The 22,173-nt window shown below is 36.4% G+C and overlaps 1 protein-coding gene across 1 annotated transcript in view; it reads left to right on the top strand.

Moving 5' to 3' along the window:
• doc2g (double C2-like domains, gamma) overlaps nucleotides 1–22,173 on the top strand; it is a 59,889-nt gene that overhangs the window by 16,932 nt on the left and 20,784 nt on the right. Inside the window, exons 5-8 of the mRNA XM_073819863.1 lie at nucleotides 1,721–1,830; nucleotides 6,828–6,954; nucleotides 7,074–7,130; nucleotides 8,855–8,979. Of these exons, the coding sequence (XP_073675964.1) occupies nucleotides 1,721–1,830; nucleotides 6,828–6,954; nucleotides 7,074–7,130; nucleotides 8,855–8,979 (419 nt within the window). The remainder of the gene's footprint in view (nucleotides 1–1,720; nucleotides 1,831–6,827; nucleotides 6,955–7,073; nucleotides 7,131–8,854; nucleotides 8,980–22,173) is intronic.

The following is a 22,173-nucleotide window of genomic DNA, read 5'->3' as shown; positions in this document are numbered from 1 at the left end:
ATTCTTAGGTGGTGAAATGTGAACATGTTTATTTTGAGGATGATTGAGCTTCTGGTTTAGCGGTGAGAGCTCAGTTTCTTCATTTAGGATGTAATGGGGTGATGCAGTGTAGTGGTTAAGGCTCAGGCTGTTAACCGCAGGGTTGCTTGACCACCACCATTATGCCCTTGAGCGAGGCACCTAACCCAATGTTGCTCTGGGGGGACTCTCCCAGTAATAAGCTCATGGTGCTGTTCAATGATGATTTGATGACATTGCGTGAAAGTCATGGAATCTTTCCACTGGGTATATGGTGATGAATTAAGTTTGCATTTTAATGGAATAATGTTCGAGAAAGTGTTTCACCCTCACCTGCACTGAAAAAAGTCATTGTTTTCATCAGTATTTTTGTCTGGAGTTCCAGTAAAAATGTCTAAGTATCATTAAAATGAGAAAATCTTGTAATATATCCTGCATTAAGTTTTCTGACATGTTTCTTGATTTAAGGTCAAATATTTAAAATGGAATAAGAAAAGCTTAATTGTAAGTTATATTTCTTGAAAATAAGTCTTCTTATCCTTTATGATTATGTGTATAATAAGACTTTGCTTCCCAGTCTCAAGTAAATGCATTTTTATTAGATGTTCAGATATTTTTCTTATTATTTGATTTTATTTCCGGCACCAAACCAGCACTAACAAGCACATCAACCTGATCGGCCTGAAAATTCTGGTTTAGGCTGGTCTTTTCAGCAATGTCATGCATTTCAGAATTGGCAAAATGTGAATTATTTTACCAAAATAAGAGGAATCATACAAAATGATTTTTTTTTTTGTACTGGCCTGAATAAGATATTCACATAAAGGTGTTTACATACATACAGAAAAATCATTCAGGTCCCACAGATTCTTTTGGTTTTAAAAATCAGAGGCATGTTTTCCAGAAGCCAAAATAAGTTACATTTACCCTGATCTTCAAAAATCATACAAAAAAAAAAAAAACATTCAAAAAACACAGCTGTGGTTCATTTAGGTAAGAACACAGTATTAAGATTCAAGGGTATGTAAACTTTTAAACAGGGTCATTTTTATAAATCCAACTATTATTTTCTCTTGTGGACTATGTAAACATCTTTTATGTGAAATATCTTATTCAGGTCAGTACCAAATAAACAATAACATGCATTTAGTATAAAATAATTAACATTTTGCAGATTCTGAAAAGGGGGATATAGAATTATGACCTCAACTGTATATAGTAACCCTGCTGCCTAAACCAGTATAATAAAATGAATAATACAAATTCACTTGGTATTCCCACAATAAAATCTTACTTCAATTATTACTTTCAGAGTAATACAAATGATGTCCATTACAGCTTAGTCTGAGGTATATTTTGCATGAAAATGCAGAAAATATTGCAGTATACGCTCAGGTGAAAATAATCTTTAAAAAGCTTTTGTAAAGCCTGATGAATGGGTAGGAGAGGTTGTGTGGAATCCCTTATATGGAAATGGTTTGGGCGTGACTTATGCTAATGACTAACTGAAGCGCGCGCTCCCTCATTTACAATAATCAGGGTTCATCAACATTAGACTGATGGTAAGAACAAATTTATGTGCGAGCGCAGCTGTTGCAAAGCCAGCAGAAATTTTGCATGAGCAGCTTTGTCTTGACCCAGTGTGTGTATAAATTAAAATCGTTATCAGTCTCAATACACTCTCCCTCTCCCTCTGTTTCAGGCAAATAAATTGCGCACTAAGACTTTAAAGAACACGCTGAATCCAGTGTGGAATGAAACGCTCGTCTATCACGGCATCACGGCTGCCGACATGACCACCAAAACCCTCAGGTACTGTACCACCTCCGTTTCCAATATATGGAAGTATTTTTGGCTCTACTTGCACTTCCGATTCACCTTTGAACATATGGTTCTCTGTCAAATCCCATGAGTGTCTCCGTCCGACTTACTAATGACAGTGAGAACGTGTGAACTACATTTGTGTGTGTGCATGTGTGAATTTCATTACTTTGAGGTCAAATCAACTCTCCAGAAGCACATTGTCACTCGAAGCACATTGTGTGTGGGCATGCTGTATGTGTGTTCGGCAGCGTGTAGTCGATGTCTCTGTGGTGCAATAACACACAATCGCCTTAAGGTAACACCCACACTTGGGTCTAACCTTCTGTGTAGAGGTACGCTACAATTTGAGCAATAAAACTCAGAGGATGGAACGAGATGGGGCAATTTCTCTAGAAATGTAATCGAAACCCTTGTGATCCACAGCTGGGAAACAAACCTAGCAGGAGCTCTCACGGGATGAGAGAGAGGAAGAGATGAAGAGAGAGCGAAGCTGCTTGCTTGTTCCACTTTTTGGTTGAGACCGTGAAAAATTCGAGTTTCATGCTGAAAGGGTTTTTAACTCAACCCCGTTTTACCTCAGCGCTTCAATCCAGTGATTTTTGCCTCTGCAGTATGCAGAGATATTGCAGAAATTGTTTAACAGAAACTTCTTGTAGATTAAATAAAAACAATTAGATGCATAAATTCTGCCAAAAGTGCCACTGAACTGTTTCTTGTGGTGAACATGGATTGTCCTCACTTTGGATTCCCGAAGGATAAGTTTGATTTGATGATTCTTTCTGCTCTGTTACGCTCTGTGACCATCATGCCGAAGAGCAGGTTGTCGGAGCCCTGGGCGTAGATGGAGTATGTCACCACGGGCAGCGTCAGCACCTTGTCACAGTGACTGTGTCTGGGTTGTGACAGCTGGCCGATCTCAAACCGACTGCCATCGTTCAGTGAAGGGAGAGGCGAGAGGAATTCATATTTTATGTATTAAATCCCAAACATCACAATGCAAGATTCTGGAGATCTTATCCTGTGCAAATAGTAGTTGCATATTTACTATATTTCCTCCCATATGGCCCTTTGTCAATAAACAGCTTTTCTATCGTCAGCTTGTCTTTTGTCATGTGAATGTCATTTCCCACATGAGAACAATGACTGCTGCTGGCAAGCTATTGGCAGGGAACATTTTCTGAAGAATGGCTGCGTTATCAATAGTGCTGTTGTGCCATTATAGAAAAGCATCCGATGCTATTACCGGAATCGGCATCGTAACGGATGTCACTGAAGCATACAGTATGTATTCGTTGTTTATTAGTAGGCAGTGTGAGTTGTGGTCTTTTAGGAGCCTACAGTTGCTGACAAATTAGTTTTGCCACATTTTAAAAACACCCTGACTCAGATGTGACACTTTACAGCGTCATTTTTCTGAGGGATTTTAGATTAGATTCTTCATAGTGAAAAAGTTGGTTAGATACAGTCACTGATTATATCTGTCTATTTATCCATCTGTCTATCTATCTATCCATTTATCATCCATCGTTCTATTTAGCCATCATTCTGGCAATTCATCGTTCTATCCATCCATCATTCTATGGGTCAATCCATCCATCATTCTATCTGTCAATCCATCTGTCTATCCATCCGTCTTTCATTTGGTCAATTTATCCATTGTTCTTTCAGTCAGTCCATCCATTCATCCATCCATCCTACTTTCGGTCATTCCATCCGTCCATCCATCCATCCATCCATCAACCCACCCATCCATCCAATGATCCATTATTCTATCGGTCAATCCATCCTTCGTTCTTTTGGTCAATCGATCGATCGATCCATCCGTCCATTCATCATTTTTTTGGACAATCCATTCATCCTTCTATCAGTCCATCCATCCATCATTCTATTGGTCAATCCATCCATCCATCCATAGATCATCCAACGTTAACCATCATTCTGGCTATTTATCATTCTGTCATTCTAACATCCATCAATCTGTCAATCCATCCGTCAATTCATCCATCAGTTTGTCTGTCAATTTATCTATCTATCCATCCGTCATTCTTTTGGTCAGTCCATCCATTGTTCTAGCAGGCAATCCATCCATTTGTTTATCCATTATTCTATCAATCATTACATCCATTTTGTCCACCCATCCATAAATCCATCATTCTCTTGGTCAATCCATCCATCATTCTATTGGTCCATCCATCCATCATTCTATTGGTCCATCCATCCATCATTCTATCAGTCAGTCCATTTATCTGTCCATCATTCTATTGGTCAATCCATCCATCCATTGTTCTATCAGTCCGTCTATCCATCCACCCATCTATTCTTTTATCTGTCCATCCATCTATTGGTTCTATTGGTCTATTTATCCATTGTTCTATTAGTCAATCCATCCGTCCATCTATCCATCAATCTATCGGTCCATCTACCGTCCTATCAGTCAATCCATCCATTGTTCTGTCAGTCCATCCATCTATCATTCTATTGGTCAATCCATCCATATATTCGTCCATTCTTCGGTCCATCCATCCATTCATTCTTCAGTTTGTTTATCCATCCATTCCTCCATCTTTGTGTGGAGCAGTTCTAGATATTATAAGGTCAAGTGTACTGCATTCTTATTGGTAGCTGAAATCATTAATCAAATTAACATATGAACCACTTAATACACATGTGAAAAATTCTGAATGTCGAACAGTCAAATTCTGCAGAAACCTGTGGGCACAGGTTCTGCGTGGGTCTGCCCATGACTCATCGGACTCACAGTTCGATACTGAATAAACATTGAATAGTTGTCTTTGGATGTCCCGCTTGTTGGTGACTTCCGTATGCATGCAAACTCTCACATAATCACTGTGACTGACATTAACAAGGGAAAGCTCAGCCCCACGAGTAATAAATAGCAGCTTCAGGAAGAACAGTCCCCAGGACAGGTTACAGGAAGTGGAGAGCACCTGTTATCCACCTCCACACGAGTATGTGTGCATATATAAGCATGTGTACACACCTGGCTGGAAGGAATGACTAACCGAGCCCTAGAAGGAAGCGAGAAGCCAACAAGATCATGATGTCAGTGTCATCTGCTTACGTGCAGCCTCTCGCGCTTTCGCTCTTTGATACCCACATTAACACTTCACTTCTTCTGCTTCTACATTTGGGTATTTGTCTTCTCATCCTGGTTTTTCTGCCTCATATATTCTTTCCTCAGCTTTTTCCGTTCCATATCTGTCGCTGACGTAAAAACCATCTGTCTTTTCTTACTTCGTGCACTTTGCTTGAATTCCTCTTTTCTCATTCTGGTTGTTGTTGTTTCCTTCTTTTAATCTGCCTCTTTATCAGTGTCAATGCTATCAGTTGCCAGATAATGGGTTTAGCAGGTTAACTATAACTAAGGTGGGGAAAAGGCAGGTTAACCCATAGGTTTTTAAAATGAATATGGTGCATTTATGCAATATTTATTCATTTATAGTATATATAATTGCATATAAAATATAAAATGTATTATAAATAAACTGTACTTTAATTTGTAATGTGTAACTTTAATGTTATGCAGTTGAGTAACCAGTTGGTGGTAATGCTATTTTAAGTCTCTCATCGTATCTTCATGTTGTCCATAGAGGATTAAAGACACAAAACACTGTGTAAGAGGTTTGTTTCAGGTCAGACATGAATGAAATTTATGATGCAGTTCAGTGAGCCAAATGTTAATTCAGTAAGCATTCTGGCAGATTCAGTAAATGAATAAAAAAATACTCTACTCTTTGACTCATTAAAGTTGACTCATTTAGTGCCAATTCAATAGCCAACTGTAATGAATCAAATAGACTCTTATGAATTATTTGTTCATGACTCTGACTTCTCTCTGCACTGTTTGTTTTTACATGTGCATCTAGCAAGACAAGACTAGATTTTTTTTGCAGTAACCTTGTCTTTTAAATCATTATGATTTATTTAGATTGTAAGTCATCAACTCACATACCGTATCATTCATTTTGTCATGACGTTTTAAATTTAGTAGCTCTGCTGCCAAATAGCAATGCATGAAATGCTTCAACATGAATAGTGTGACACTTTTTATACAGAGATTGGCTCAGTTAAATTTCAGAAGTCATTTTACTCTGAATTAATTTTGTCAGTGATATTTCTAAGTGATTTTAGTCATTTTCAGGTTCACATGTGTTGTTGTTGTTGTTGAGCATAAGCGTTAATTTTTTCCCAGTATCTGATGAATAAATGAATCAAATAGACTTATGAATTATTTGTTATTTTAAATGATTTAAAAAAATTGCAGTTGTGGAGACTTTTGACTCATTAAAGTTGATTCATTCATTAAAAGACCTGGATAATAAGTGTCTATTCAATAGTCGACTGAAATGAATCAAAGAGACTCTCATGAAGTATTAATTCATGAAGTATCTGACTGCATTTTTTTTTTTTTTTTTTGTGCATCCAAAAACTTTTTTGTATTGTTGTTGGGGTGTCTTTTCTGTAACCATGTCTTTTAAATCATTATGATTTATTCAGACTGCAAACGCTCAACTCAGATACTGTTTCATTTATTTTATTTTTGACACTATAGATTTAATATCTCCGCCACCAAATAGCAATGCATGAAATGTTTCAAATTTAATAGTGTGACTATTTTTATACAGCAATTTAGTCCTGAAGATTAGCTCAATTTAAATTAATAAGCCATTTTATCTGAATTAATTTAGTCAACAATATTTCTAGATGATTTTAGCAACATTCAAGTGTTCATAGAGGTGCTGTTGAACATTAAAAAATGAACCTGAGTGTTAATTTTTCCAGATATTTGATGCTTCCATGTTAATGGTCAGAAACAATATTTTAGTCAATACCACCTACTTCTCAGCTCAGAGACTCAGCTTCTCTCTCTATGGGTGTGCGTGCGACACGCTTAACACGTTTTGTCTTGAGAGTTGAGCTGAAGAGTTCTGAGTGCCATCTTTCTTTCTCTCTCTCTCTTGCAGGCTGTGTGTTTGTGATATGGATCGTTTAGGACGGAATGAGTTCATAGGTGAAGTCAGGGTGGCCCTTAAGAAACTCAAGGAGGGAGAGAGCAAGAAATACTACATGGGTCTCGAGAGAATTGCGCAGGTGTGTGTGCGTGAGTCATTGTGGCTGTTGTGAGGTTACGTCCGTTGGAATTTGTACTATGCATAATTTAGTGTTTGGGTATTTGCTGTATTATTAATAACCTTTCTATGGTCTTACAGACCCGGGAGGGTAACAGCCAGGCAGTGGATACTGGGGCTCCTGTTGCAGAAGAGGAGGTAAAGATCCAATACTTTCCATCTTGTACTTGAGACCTCTGAAAACTCCCTTTTTACACTGAAACTGCAATGAATGTAGAACACTCACATTCAGGGAACAACAAGGACAAAGCCCCCAGGATAAAAGGACCTGATTTTTATTATCTCAAAACACTAATTAGCAACCACAGCACTTTCCTGAATACTTGTTTTTCACTTTGGACTGATAAACTGTCCTGGTCCATGAGGTTATCATATTCAGCTGATTGTGAGGTCATTACATTTAAAGTAAGTTTTACATTTTTCCCCCCAGAGGTCACTAGTGAGAATCTCTAAAATGATCATGAATGATTTCAGATAAAATTCTTATATTTTCTACCTGTACTAATATTGTAGGCTATACTGTGTTCTCTAACTAAAAGCAGTTCTGTAATTTTATAACGGGTTATGAAATTCTGAAATGTATTAAATGAACAGAAAAACATCCTTTGCTCAAGGAGTTTTTAGTATATACTCCTTTCAAAACTACCATTTAAATGTCTCTTATGCTCACCAAGTTTGCAATTATTTGACCAAAAATACAGTAAAAACTGTAAAATTGTGAATTATTATTTTTATTATTACAATTTTAAATAATAAGGGTTCCGCAGGCATTTTTTCCTTTAGAAATCATTGTAGTATGTTAATTTGATGCTCAAGAAACATTATGTTCAATACTGGAAATAGTTGTGCTGCTTAATAATTGAGGAAAAAGGGAAAAATTACCAAAAATCTCTTTTAAATAGAATGTTATACATGAAATGTTATACATTTAAAAATGCTTTTGATAAATTTAATGCATACTTGCTAAATAAAATTACTAATTTCTTTAAACTGTTTCATCCCAAACTTTGATTTGTTAGTGTAGTTTTGAGACAACTTTCTTTTATTTTTTGCCCGTAATAATATTGTAGCTGCAGTATGTATACTGTTCATTTACAAAAATTAGTTCTCTAGTTTAAGTTGAGAGGTTTTTAAATGCCACAATATGACAAATTAACAAAAAAATGGTTCTGTACTGAAGTTTGGAGTCAGTTTTTTAAAGAAATTCTAGAAATTAATACTTTTATTTATCAATGATGCTTTAAATTGAACAAAAGCGATAATAAAAACATTATTTTCAGATAAATGCTGTTCTTCTGAACTTTTTTTTCATCAAAGAAACCTGAAAAAAAATCTACTCAGCTGTTTTGTTTTTAACATAATAATAATAATACATGTTTTTTTGAGTTGCAAATCAGAATATTAGTATAATTTCTGAAGCATCATGTGACTGGAGTAATAAAGCTAAAAATCCAGCTTTGAAATCACAGAAATAAATTGTATTTTAAAATATATTCAAATAGAAAACAGTTATTTGAAATAGTAAAAATATTTCAAAATTTTACTATTTTTGTTGTACTTTGGATAAAATAAATGCAAATTTGCTGAGCAGAAGAGACTTCTATAAAAAACATAAAATCTTCCTGTTCAAAAACTTTTAACTGGTAGTGTATATATTTAAAAAAGATTTTTTTATTGTTACTCCATCTGTATAGAAATATTTTTCGGTCACCTTTGTTTTGGACTAGAAAAACAATCACAATGTTCTTAAGGGAGTGTTTAGCCCTGTTGTATCCTACTGACATATATTGTTCAATGTATTATTGATGGTCTGAATATTGATCAGTGGAAACAAGCCTATCTCTCTGTCTCTGTTTCCCTAGCGTGGCCGTATCCTGGTCTCACTGATGTACAACACAGAGAAGAGTTCTCTGGTTGTGGGAATTATTCGCTGTGCCCATCTAGCCGCCATGGATTCGAATGGCTACTCAGACCCCTTTGTCAAAATGTAAGTCTTTTGGCACATTTTTTCAGAGTGGACAGTGACAAAGTAACAGGAATTGATTAAAGAAGCAGATGGGATCACATGTCCAGTATCCTCCAAGCCAAAAATAAAGTGCAAGCCTTATGTTTCAAACGCCTATTCATACCAAGAGTTTTTGGCATTGCACAAGCATAAAAAGCCAGGCAGTCAGAATAAACCAGATCGAAAAAAGTTAGGGATGTAACGGTATTATCAATATTGTGGTATGCGATAGCAAAACTGTCTTGATATTATCGTGTTCACATGATAATATGAAACGATAGGTCTTCCGGGCTAAAAATTTAGTTTTTAAAATATATTTAAACTTCTTATTCTAACATAAAAGGTCTTTTAAGTTGTGTTTTGTGCCATTATACTTTGGCACAGTATCTGTCAGACGGACTAAAACCGAAAGCGCAATATGGCTTAATCCCTTTATCGAGTTTTCGCTGCACGTTTCAAAGCAAAGTGCGCACTTTGCTCAGGCTATAAGCTCATGATCTGGTGTTTTCCGTGCCTCGGAACGGCTCAGTTCACACTGAATGCAGTGAACCTGTTTTTTGCATGTGCTGTGAGTTATGCTTTATTTTCGCGGCAGGTGATTACAGCGTTTCATTAGATTTGTAGTAAGATATACGTTTTTGTAAGCCTGTTTTCACTGAAGCTGGAGTTTTCTGTCAGAATGATAGTCTAAAATTGCAGTATGAATTGCTGACAGCTAGCGGTTTAAATGGGTAACGTTACTGCAGTCCATATTTAACATATCTCTTTCAAGTGTAAAAAATTAGGAAAGAAGTATTGTAATTTTCCTACTGTAGTGTAACCTATAAAATAGTAATTTATTTATTTTACAGTGCAGTTATTTTCCAATATATGGCTATTACTGTCATAGGAATAAAAATATTTTAAAATTGTTGTTGTTTTTGTTATTATATTCTAATTAGTTTGGCTTCCTAAAACACCAGTGTGAATGTAATTTAGATTGAGACAGTATACCACAGATAAAAAGAGGGTTGAGTCCCCTTTTAAAGTTCAGGTGCAAGTCAATTCACTGACTTTCTGACTTTTCTGTTTTCTTAGTTAAAAACATGGGTTGGAGCTCTTAATTTTAAACTCTCAAAGTGGATTAGATAGAATAATTTAACTTTAAAATGTACCAAATTTTCATTGTTTTCTATGGAAACCCATTTCCGCCACTGAATTAAAAAAAAAAACTTTATTGCGACTCACAATTCTGACTTTTTTTTTCAGAATTGCAAAATACAAACTCGCAGTTCCTCTGTGTATAAGGGTAAGTTCTAGAAGAAATGATTGATTAAGTAAATGTGGAAAAACTTGACTGGTCTGCATGAAGCAAAGTCCTAATCCCAGCTGAACACCTCTGATTGCAGGCCTTGAGCCAAAAACTCATCACCAAACACCAATGACTTGTAAGTATGGGTACAGTCATTTTAGACACTTCAAACTTGTTGCAGCAGAGATAAAAATACACATTTTAAATACATGAATAAATGTTTCCATCTTTGTTGCCACAGTTTTGAAAGTGCCTTTTTCTGTTCTAAACAAGGGGGTGTCCCAATACTTTTGTCCATATAGTATATGTACAAGTCATTGGTTTTTGGTTTTGGAGTTTTTGGCTGCGTTTAAAGTCACACCAGAGGTGTTCAACTGGGATTAAGACTTTGCTTTATGCAGACCAGTCATGTTCTTCCACACTGACTGAATCAAATTCAGTCCTGTTCAAATTCTTTTTGAACATTGCCTTATACAATAGAAAAGGATCCTGTCCAAACTGTTGCTACAAAATTAGAAGCACACAATCCCCTCAAATATCATTATATGCTTAAACATTAAGATTTATACTCATGGAAATTACTAAAGTAGTCAAACCTGTTCATTAAAAGGGAGTGTAACAATACTTTTGGCAATATAATGTATAAAGTAAGAATTGTGGGATATAAACTCACAATTGTGAGAAAGTCAGAATTGTGAGATATACTTGCAAATCTGACTTTTTTTCTCACAATTGTAAGATATAAACTCGCAGTTGTAAGAAATGAAGTCAGAATTATGTGATATAAACTCGCAATTGCGAGTTAAGTCAGAATTGTGAGATAAAAACTAGCAATTCTGTGAACATATCAGTCACATATCACTTTTTTTCTCCTCAGAACTGGACCTTGTAACTCGCAATTGTGTTTATATCCTGCAATTCTGTTTTTATATCTAGCAATTCTGACTTTTTAACTCGCAATTATGCGTTTATATCTCACAGTTCTGAGATAAAAAGTTGCAATTACCTTTTTTATTTTTTATTCAGTGGCGGAAACGGGCTTCCATAGTTTTCCAAGTCTTTATTTGTCTTTTTTTTTTTTTTTTTTTTAGCAGTAAATATCCTATCGTGGACTTCATATCGAGGAATGATATTGTTACATCCCTAAAAAAATGATTTCCAGCTTTGTTCACAATTTGCATCATATTTTTTTTTTTTTTTTTTTTTTTTTTAGAAGATTGAGACCCGTGGGCTTTGTGTGATGATAGGAGCCTACAACCCCACACGAGTGAATCTAATGTTGTAATCAGTACCTCAAAGCACCGATGTTGTTCAAATAGAGTTTAAGCAAATTAGCCGACGAATACGATCCCCAGGGCTCCTGTAGTGAGTCAACGGTGGGCATGGTTATCATTTCCACAGCTTTTATTTAATTTTCACATTTATTACGATCACAAAAAAGCAAGTTTTAACAAGCATAATTTAGTTTGTCCTCCCTTGACTCACTGCATAGCACAGCATCAGGCCAACGTAAATGCATGTTACCATGATATGACTCAATTCATTGGTGTCGCCCTCCTCCTAGTTAGCATCATGGATTTCATTTCAGGGTGATTTATTTCTCTCTGTACCTCCGGTTGATCATAATTTATCCTCCTGGGGGTTCTGCGAAGAGTAATTCAAAGTCCACCCACACAATAAGACATGAAGAGATTTTATTTAGAGGCATAGAGAATTAATGGGGCATGGAGTTGGATGCAGAGAGTCAAGAGTTAGAAAAAACTTGGTCGTTGCTTTTTCTAGCAAATCGTGCTCTCTCAGCTTTGGCTGCCCACCCTCGGTTTCCCATCACATGCTCTTTTATCATTTGCCATACCTCTTCTTCTCGACTCTATCCATTCCTCACTCTCTCTCTCTCTCTTCTCTGAAGTCTGATAAAGCGTGCATAAATCTTGGACCACTCTCTTCCTGTCGATGGGGTCCTGTTCATTCTTATCGTGAATGTATTTTGATGTGTTGTGTGATGGAGAGGAGTTTTTTTCCGCTATCTGCTCTGAGGAGATAGGATTTCCTTGTTTATCGTGCCAGTTACAGGCACTGATGGGCTCACTGGAGCAGTGGAAATCTATTGTTGGAGAGTGGACTGCTTTTATACAGCGGGATAGACTGCTGGGAGTGTGTGTGTAGCAGCTGCTTTAGCGCTTGTTTAGGACTAGGCTTGTCAATATAGTTTAGGAGAAAGTGGAAATTTTGACTCCATCTCTCGTATGACAGAGTGGCAGAGGCTTGGTTGGACGCTGGGATCGTTGGTGCATTGTGACCGCTGGACCAGATGTTATTTGGCTTTTCGTCCGCTGAGGTTGGTTCCAGCTATGGCTGGATTTAGCTGGGATTTATTGAAGCAGCAAACTCATTTTATTAGACTGGATTTTCTGCATCAGTCACTCTTGTCTTTTTAATAGTAATAAAGGCTTTAATTGTAGTTATTTAATGGATTCCAAAAACTAAAACAATTAAGCAATAAGGTACGAGAGGCCGTGCTGTATTCACAATACAGCACGGCCTCACCGCGTCGTGCCTAACAACGCCCTTCAGCCGTGATTTATTCACGATACAGCACGGCCTCAAGTACCTTATTGCTTTTATAAAACGGTTACCACATAATAAAAATATTAAAATCAAAAATATATATTAATTTATATATATTAAGTTGTATGTTTTCATAAAGTAAAATCATTAACTGCCTTCCGCTGTAAAAAGTAGTCCCTGCAGCTGTAACTGTAACTGCTGCAGCTGTGTTTACGTTGCTAAGGGTGGTTGCTAAGGGGGTTCAATGATACACAAAACCGTTGAGTGAAGCGGTCATAGCAGTGCCGTATCATGAATACGACACAGCTGCTGACCAATCATAATTGAGGAATGGAACTAACCGTTTTATAATTAAGCAATAAGGTACGAGAGGCCGTGCTGTATCGTGAATAACTCACGGCTGAAGGGCGTTGTTAAATTAACTTTTTTTCTGTTTTCTTTTTTTTTCCAGATATTTTCCAGTTTTTTCGTATTTATGTATTTTTAATGTTTATGTTTATATGATTTTTCTTCTATCATTATGTGACTGATCTTTAGATTTTTATTAACCATTTTACCAAAAATGTAAAAGAATATTTCAAATACTCTTTAATGGTATCTAGAAGTTATTCTATTTTGACACCAATAAATTATTTTTACATTTATATAAACATTTTTGTTTGAAAATAATTGCATATGATACAAAACACTGATTGGTTTGTCTTTTTTAACCTATATAAAGATGCTTCTAGGTGAAGTATTTCTCTCAATTTTGTCAATTTCGTCTGTGTCAGTCAGTGAGTAACTCTCTCACATTGGCCCCGGGGTCAGCAGACCATCGTTATTGTCGAGTCCTGGACTGGCTTAGGCTGTAATAGAGGGAACATGAAACTGGACACAAGTAGGGATTAACTGTTGAGGGTAACTGGGGGCCAATCAATACTGTAGTCCTTCCATAGAGGGAAAGAGAAACTAAATCTCTAGATTTAGAGAGGAGCAGCTAGTGACGTTCACAAGTTTTTTTTTTTCTGTTGAGTTGTTTTTCTCAAGCAACAGAGTGTCTGGTTTTAACCGAAGAAGCTTAGCCAGGGAAGCTTACCCACAACTCTCTCTCTCTGCTCTCCTGTATGTGAATGTAATCACCGCATCCAGGTTGCTAGAAGGAAATCCATTTAATCAATGTGCTAAGGCAAGGTTGCAGGCATTTTCAGAGAAATTCAGGAAAGAAATCTACACATCAACTGCATTCGAAACATCTCAAATGTAATTACCCAAGCAGATCATTTGTAGACATAGCCTTTCCGTTCAATAAAGTTATTTTTAGAGCAATCAGTGATTAGTTAATTATCTTCAGGAGAGAGATTATGTGCGTGCAGAGGCAAACACTTCTACAAATCTCCAAATTCAGTTTATCTGATAATTATGTTTTAAATAGGTTTGTTTTCTTGGGCTGCAAAGATAAAAAGACTAAATTAATGACTTAAAAGTTGATGAAACACACTTGCAAACTTCTAGCATGTGATGCATTTCCTAAGCTAAACAAGATATTAAAGGAATAGTTCACAAAAAATGAAAATGTGTTGTTTATTTGCTTACCCCCTGGGCATCCAAGATGTAGGTGACTTTGTTTCTTCAGTAGATCACAAACGAAGATTTTTAACTCAAACCGTTGAAGTCTGTTAGACATATAATGGCAGTCAATGGGATCCACGGCTTTGAGAGTCAGAAAACATACACCGACAAACCAAATTAAACCATGTGGCTCATGACGATACATTGAGGTCTTAACACGTGAAACAATCGGTCTGTGCAAGAAACTGAACAGTATTTATATAATTTTTTACCTCTGATCAACCGCAATGTCCAACTGTCCTGAGCGCATTTGTGGGTGAACTATCTCTTTAAATGAGAAAACCAATGAGTTTCTTCAGTAGAACACCAACAAAGATTTTTAACTCAAACCGTTGAAGTCTGTCAGTCATATAATGGCAGTCAATGGGACCCACAGCTTTGAGAGTCAAAAAAACGTACACAGACAAAACCAAATTAAACCATGTGGCTCATGACGATACATTGAGGTTTTAACACGCGAAACAGTCGGTCTGTGCAAGAAATTGAACAGTATTTATATCATATTTTTACCTCTGATCCAACGCAATGTCCAACTGTCCTGAACGCATTTGTGGGTGAACTATCCCTTTAAATGAGAAAACCAATTAGTTTCTTCAGTAGAACACAAATGAAGATTTTTAAGTCAAACCTTGCAGTCTGTCAGTAATATAATGGCAGTCAATGGGACCCACGGCTTTGAGAGTCAACAAAACATACACAGAGAAAACCAAATTAAACCCTGCGGCTTGTGACTATACATTGAAGTCTTAACACGAAACAATTGGTCTGTGCAAGAAACTGAACAGTATTTATATAATTTTTTACCTCTGATCAACTGCAATGTCCAACTGTCCTGAGCGCATTTATGGGTGAACTATCTCTTTAAATGAGAAAACCAATGAGTTTCTTCAGTAGAACACCAACAAAGATTTTTAACTCAAACCATTGAAGTCTGTCAGTCATATAATGGCAGTCAATGGGACCCACGGCTTTGAGAGTCAACAAAACATACACAGAGAAAACCAAATTAAACCCTGCGGCTTGTGACGATACATTGAGGTCTTAACATGAAACAATTGGTCTGTGCAAGAAACTGAACAGTATTTATATCATTTTTTTTACCTCTGATCCACTGCAATGTCCAACTGTCCTGAACGCATTTGTGAGTAAACTATCGTTGTAAATGAGAAAACCAATGAGTTTTTTTTTTGTACTGTAATTACAGTTGCAATCAAAATTATTCAACCCCTAGAGACTGCAGTACTTTAAAAATACAAGCTTTTCTGAAGATCCAGGATTTAGGAAAAATTGCATCTACAACAGTTTACTGGCATATTAAAAGTGATAATGTCAATTAATAATGTAATGTTTTTGTGGAAAATATAAAAAAAAATTAAACTTTAAAAAAAGAAACAGTAATACTTTAGAATAAGGTTCTGTTAGTTAATGTTAGTTGATGTATTAATTAACAAACGGAACAATGAACAATACATTTTATTACAGTATTTATTTAACTCTGATAATGTTAGTTAATAAAAATATGGTCATTCATTATTTGTGTTAATTCACAGTGCATTAACCAATGTTAACAAGTACAACTTTTGATTTTAATAATGCATTAGTACATGCTGAAATGAACATTTAATTAAGATTAATAAATGTAGTAGTATTGTTCATTCTTGGTTCATGTTAACTAAAGTAGTTAACTAATGAACCTTATTGTAAAGTGTTGCAAAAAAAACTATAATAGCATCTCAATGATACTAAAATAACGCTGTTTAGGATTTGATTAGATCATGATGATCTCTTCACGAGAGGTTATTGGATGAGATTAGTTTTTTGAAATTAGCCAATGAAAGATGCAGAAAGCAATTCAAAGATGGTCTTCTTTTTTTTCGAATAACATGAACCAAAAAAATAATAAGCACAGAATGTGTAAATCAGGTCAAATCTGATCCACAAGTCTCAATCGGTTGCTTTGATAGTGAACAAACACGCAAATGGTAAGCAGTAATCCAGCTGAGGCAAGCATTAACTGTCTGCTTTTTTAGCAGATCAATTAGGGTGAACATCGCAAAATAATTAATATTCATGACTCAAGTACGCCTGGCACAGTTGCGCTGAGCCGCTGACAGAAAGTAAACTTCCTGAGGAGCGAAGACATGAACAACAGCAGAGAAGAAAAGCCGTCTTTGACAAACGCATGCATTTCTTTTATATTCATATATCTGTCACAACAATTCTGTTTCTGGAAAGTTTAGTTTCATGCTTTCAAGTACTTTCTCGCACGAGTGTATCCGTGGCAGCTAGGCGTTTAAAACTAATGATATTTCTAATGTGTATTTAGAGACGCTGATGAGATTTAGATATGCCCCCACTTTTCAGATTGTGTGTGTGTGTATGTAATGATTATGAATGGGACCCCGTAGAGTTCAGCTCTATTTTCATCTGGCCCTCGGCATCACCACATAATTAGAACAGACAAGGGAATGCAGATATTATTGCACATGCTCTAATTAATGTCATTACACGGGACACAATTTCAATAGTTCCGCTTTCATCTGAACTTGTTGCAATGGCGAGACATTTAGGCTCGCATTCGAATGTTTATTCAGAGGCTTGGCATCGTGCGCAGACTTCTTGAATGTGCATTTTTCACTAATTGCAGAAACGATTAAGTCAAAATGTAATTAGTGGCTAATTCATGGATACATGGATGCAGGTGCACATTAGAGCTGAAGTGTGTAATTTTCTTAATGTTAAAGTACTTACTCCTTTCTCAGTGCAGAGTCAACTACAGCAGGTTGATTTTCAGGAAACATGTCAACACTGGAGCTCTGTGGTGCTTTTAGTGTTTTCTGTTTTCTTCTGTTTTAGTGATTTGAGCCTCCCAACAAAGCAACATTGGCTCAAGAACTGGCTTGAGTTAGAGGCAGGACTGTCAGCTTGGCTCATCAATAGTTCACCCTAAAATGATCGTCATGTCTTTCCAAACCTGTAAGACCTTTGTTTATCTTGGGAACACAAATTAAGATATTTCTGATGAAAACCGAATGTTTTCTGACCCTGCATAGACAGCAATGCAACTACCACGTTTAAGGCCTTTTATTCCTCTTTTACAAAATGTAAAAATAAGTCTCCAGAGTGTGTATGTAGAGTTTCAACTCAAAATACCCCACAGATAATTTTTTATAGCTTGTTGAAAGTGCACCCTTTTTTTTAGTATTTGTCCCTTTAAATGCAAATGAGCAGGTGCTCCTGGCCCTCTTTTTTAGAAGAGGGCAAAGCTTCAAGAGCTGGCAAAAACAAAACGGGACAATCTCACGCACTGAAAATGCTAGAAAATCTCAGTAGCCTTATAGGTTTGAACTGGAATCAGTGTAAGGGTGTGTTCACACTTGTAGTTTGGTTTGTTTGGTTTATTTAAGGAAAATGATACATTTGGTCCTGGTCAACTTAGCGTTCACACTGGCATTTTTGACAGCGAACCTAAAGATACTGAACCTAAAAGCATAGTGATACCTGATTGGTCAGGTTGAATGACGTATATTTTGTGACGGAACTCACCAAACACTACAAACAAAAGGAAAATGTGCGTTTAACTAAAAGCAGTGCTACGGGTGTATTACATCAAAGTAACCATTCATTGATCGTCTGCTCAGCGCCACTTTAAGTTGAATACACCTAATGCCGTCTGCTGCGCGCTAATTGTTGCGTGTATATGATCTAATTTTTACCACCTGCAAACTCACAAAGAGCTCATGAAAGGCACTTTACCTCTTCGTTGCTAATTTTGTCTTGGATACACCGCGTTCCCTTCGTGAAATCATGTCACATAGTGTCGCATCTAAACTAACCAAAAACAGGAAGTAATGATGAGAAGTATTTGGTCGGGTTCGCATTCATATAAGCGGACCGAGACCCATCTTTTTAGTGGTCTCCGTTCACTTGTTTGGTGCACACGAGGGTTCGGATGGCAGCGTTTAAACTTACTTATATGAACTGCAGAGCAATCGGAGCAATCACATCAGAGTTCATTTTAATCGAACCAAACATGACAAGTGTGAACACACCCTAAAAGTCAGGTCATTTGATTGTACTATGCCTAATTAATGCACGTTTATAAATGTGACCCTGGACCACAAAACCAGTCATAAGGTTAAATTTGACAAAACTGAGATTTATACATCATATGCAAGCTCAATAAATAAGCTTTCTATTGATGTATGGTTTGTTAGGATAGGACAATATTTGGCTGAGATACATCTATTTGAAATCAGAAATCTGAGGATGCAAAAAAATCAAAAAGACTGAGAAAATCACCTTTAAAGTTGTCCAAATTAGGTTCTTAACAATGCATATTACAAATCAAAAATTACATTTTGATATGTTTACAGTAGGAATTTTACAAAAAATCTTCATGGAACATGAACTTTACTTAATTTCTTAATGATTTTTGGCGTAATAGCCAAAAATACATTGCATGGGTCAAAATTTTTGATTTTTCTTTTATTACAAATATACCCCAGCGACTTAAGACTGGTTTTGTGGTCCAGGGTCACAAATTACACAGACGGTGCGATTTAAAAATAACAACATAGCTGGTCTCTATTACAGACTTTATAAGTCCCACTTGTGATTATTGGTTTAACACATGCAAGCATTCAAATTCACATTGCTTTCGTATGCATTTTTTAACTACCATATTCCTATTTACAATCATTCTGGTAGCACATGAAGGCAGCATCAGTGAAAACAGCCAGAGACAATGGTAGCTTTAGTGCCAAGCGCTTTCAGAAAGGCAATTTGGAAAACAAACACGTGATACTTTGTCTGGAGCTGACGTTTGCGCCCAAAGCGTTGCTATTGATCCCTAAACATGTAGGGAACTTTACTGATTTTTTTGGGACATTTCCTTCAAACATGAAAGACTCTGGAGACTCCTGTGTTTGTTGGTGCATGCCAAAACACAAAATTTGTAATGTCTCTTTGGTGCTGACATTGTATATCTCCAGCAGCTACAGCCAAAAAACAGTAATGGCAGACAGCTGCTTTTCACTCATGGCTGTGTCTTTGCTAATAGGGCAGAGATCGCCACCAATAGGTGTGACGTGTACATAGGAAGAAATCTGGAATCGTGTGTTCAGAGCAACTGTTTATAATATATTGGGATTATGAAAAAAATGAATGGGTGGATTTTTACCATTATGGGCTGTTTTTTTTTTTCACACACTGACACAACTGTGTTCAAACACCTTATAAAAGTAATTTTTGCATAATAGGTCCCCTTTAAGTCTGCGTGTGTAGTAATTAAATCTGGACATATTACATCCTACAGTCTACAGCACAAACTACATGTTGGCATTGTCATGTGACGACTCTTCTGTGGCCTTATTGGGTAGAAAAATGTCAATTGGATATGCACTTCTGAATCTGGGTGATAGTGGTAGGTCATTCATGAATTTTTTAGCTATAATATTTAATGAATACTGTCAATTTGGACATAATGTTCATTGCATAACATATAGTAGACACACATGCACATTTCATGGAAGTGGCACAGAAATTACTTTTTACATTTATGCATTTGGCAGAAGCAAAACGACTTGCATTGCTTTCATGGTGAACTTTAAGTTCATGCATTCGCCCTTGGAATCAAACCCATGACCTTCAGCTTCTGTTTGAGCTGCAGGAATGATAATTACACATTAATTTTATGCTGCTTGCACTAATTACAAATGACACACTTTAGCTTTAATATATGTAAATATTATGTAAAATGTTTTTTTTTTTTCTTGTTTTACCATGCCTGTTATGTACTGAACTTGCTGCAAGACAAAACGTAGATCTGTAAGATCAAGGCTCAATAGACTGGGGGTTAACATATTGAAAATGTCATTCCTACTCATCTGAATTTGCCCTCACTACATAACGATTTCCAATACTCAAGACTGTCTCATTGTAGGCGTAAACATTCTGTCCATGCCAAGTTTGTTCTTTCATTTAGGACTGACGGTTGTCATTGTAGACGGGCTATTCCAGGACGGCAGTTATTCTTTTAATTACCCAGATGACGACAGTTGTCTCCTTAGGGTTAGATCTGAAGTGAGCCCCGTGGTATCAAGAATGAAATTTCCTGTAGCTCTTCTTCAGAAGGACGTTATGTGCCTCATGCTTAATGTAATAGCATTTAATATTAGCATGCTTAGCATCAGTTGGTTTCGACATTTCAATCAAGTTTATCTGCTCTGTAACTTTTTCAAAGTCGGATAAACCATTGTCACAACTTTGCATAAAGACATGAAGGGAACAGCTGGAACATGTCCCACGCCTGTCTTTTCATTTGGTCTGCGGTGGACCAATTAATACCCAACACTTGTCAATAAAAAATTAATAGGATCACATTAAAAAGCCATTAGAAATGCAAAATCATCCTGTCAGTGCCATAAAGCATGTCACACAGAAATAAAACATCATTAATATTCTGACTAAATGGCATTAGGTGAAAGTTACCGATTCATTTCTGATTAATATCTAGACATGTACCAGCATATCAGTCAATTAATAGCTAATGGCTAATTTTATGTTGAATCACCACTCAAGCATCTATTATTAGTTTCAATAGTGAGTCATTGGTGCAGTGGTTATCATCCAGTGGTAAATCATATTTGGCACCATACGCACACTGTGCTGTTAAATGATAATCTGTCAGTGTTATCCGGTTGACATTTAATGCAATCCAATAGTGTGATTGCAAGCGTGATATTGCTTTTATACACCAGTTCAATAAATAAGCTGATAAGAAACTAATTTAAGGCAGAGTTGTGTAGTACAGTCTTTCATGAATGACTTGTTCTTTTTAGACAAATCTTTTATATGACTCAGGAATTATGAGCTGTCTCAAAGATTGATTTGTTCATTTTGTTGTGACTGTGCATACGCAACATCTCGAAAAGACACTGTAGGGACCTGAAGTGAACTAACTTCTGTTTCCCATAATTCAGGGTGGCCGCGGATCCTTAAAAAGTCTTAAAAAGTCTTAAATTCCGTTGTCCTAAAATAAGGCCTTTAAATGTCTTAATTTGTCTTAAATCTAAATCCAAGGGTCTTAAATTTTTTACACTTTGAAAAGGAAAAGTTTATCGTTTGGAGGAGAATCTCCTGCGCAGGTTCTAAATCTGTTCTGTTGCTAGACACGCGCTTGCTTGACAACGCCTCAGTGTTGCCATATTTAGCGGGTTTCCGCCCAACTACACGCATTTGAATCGCAGATTAGCTGTTAAGTTTAACCATCATAGAGTAAAAGTTTATAATTAGCACATGTTTTTACGTTGCCGCACACAACTGGCGCGAGCAGGCGCAGAGAGAGAGAGAGGAGAGAGAGGCGCGCGGCGCGATTCACACAGATTGATTCCTCTTTAACTGCTATTTGAACGGAAACGTACATACCAAGTCATGTCTTAATACCCGTTTTGGTATTCTGTTTAACAGTCGTTTATGTCTTCAGTGAACCGAAACAGCTGAGAAAGAGATGCGTGCCAGTATTCGGTTTGGGCATTTGGCCTTAAAGAGACAGCGTCCTATAAATACCTGCAGTGAGAAACACTAGTTATTTTACAATTAATTATTAAATTTCCCCTCCTGAATACTAGTGTTATTGATTTTATTACTAACTTTATGTTGTATTCATTTACACTTGTCATTTGTGTAATTGTTCTTGTTTTGTT

This window comes from Garra rufa, chromosome 15 (assembly GCF_049309525.1).
Source record: "Garra rufa chromosome 15, GarRuf1.0, whole genome shotgun sequence".
Classification (NCBI taxonomy): domain Eukaryota; kingdom Metazoa; phylum Chordata; class Actinopteri; order Cypriniformes; family Cyprinidae; genus Garra; species Garra rufa.
The sequence above is the reverse complement of the archived record's forward strand: the minus strand, read 5'-3'. Positions and strand labels throughout refer to the sequence as shown.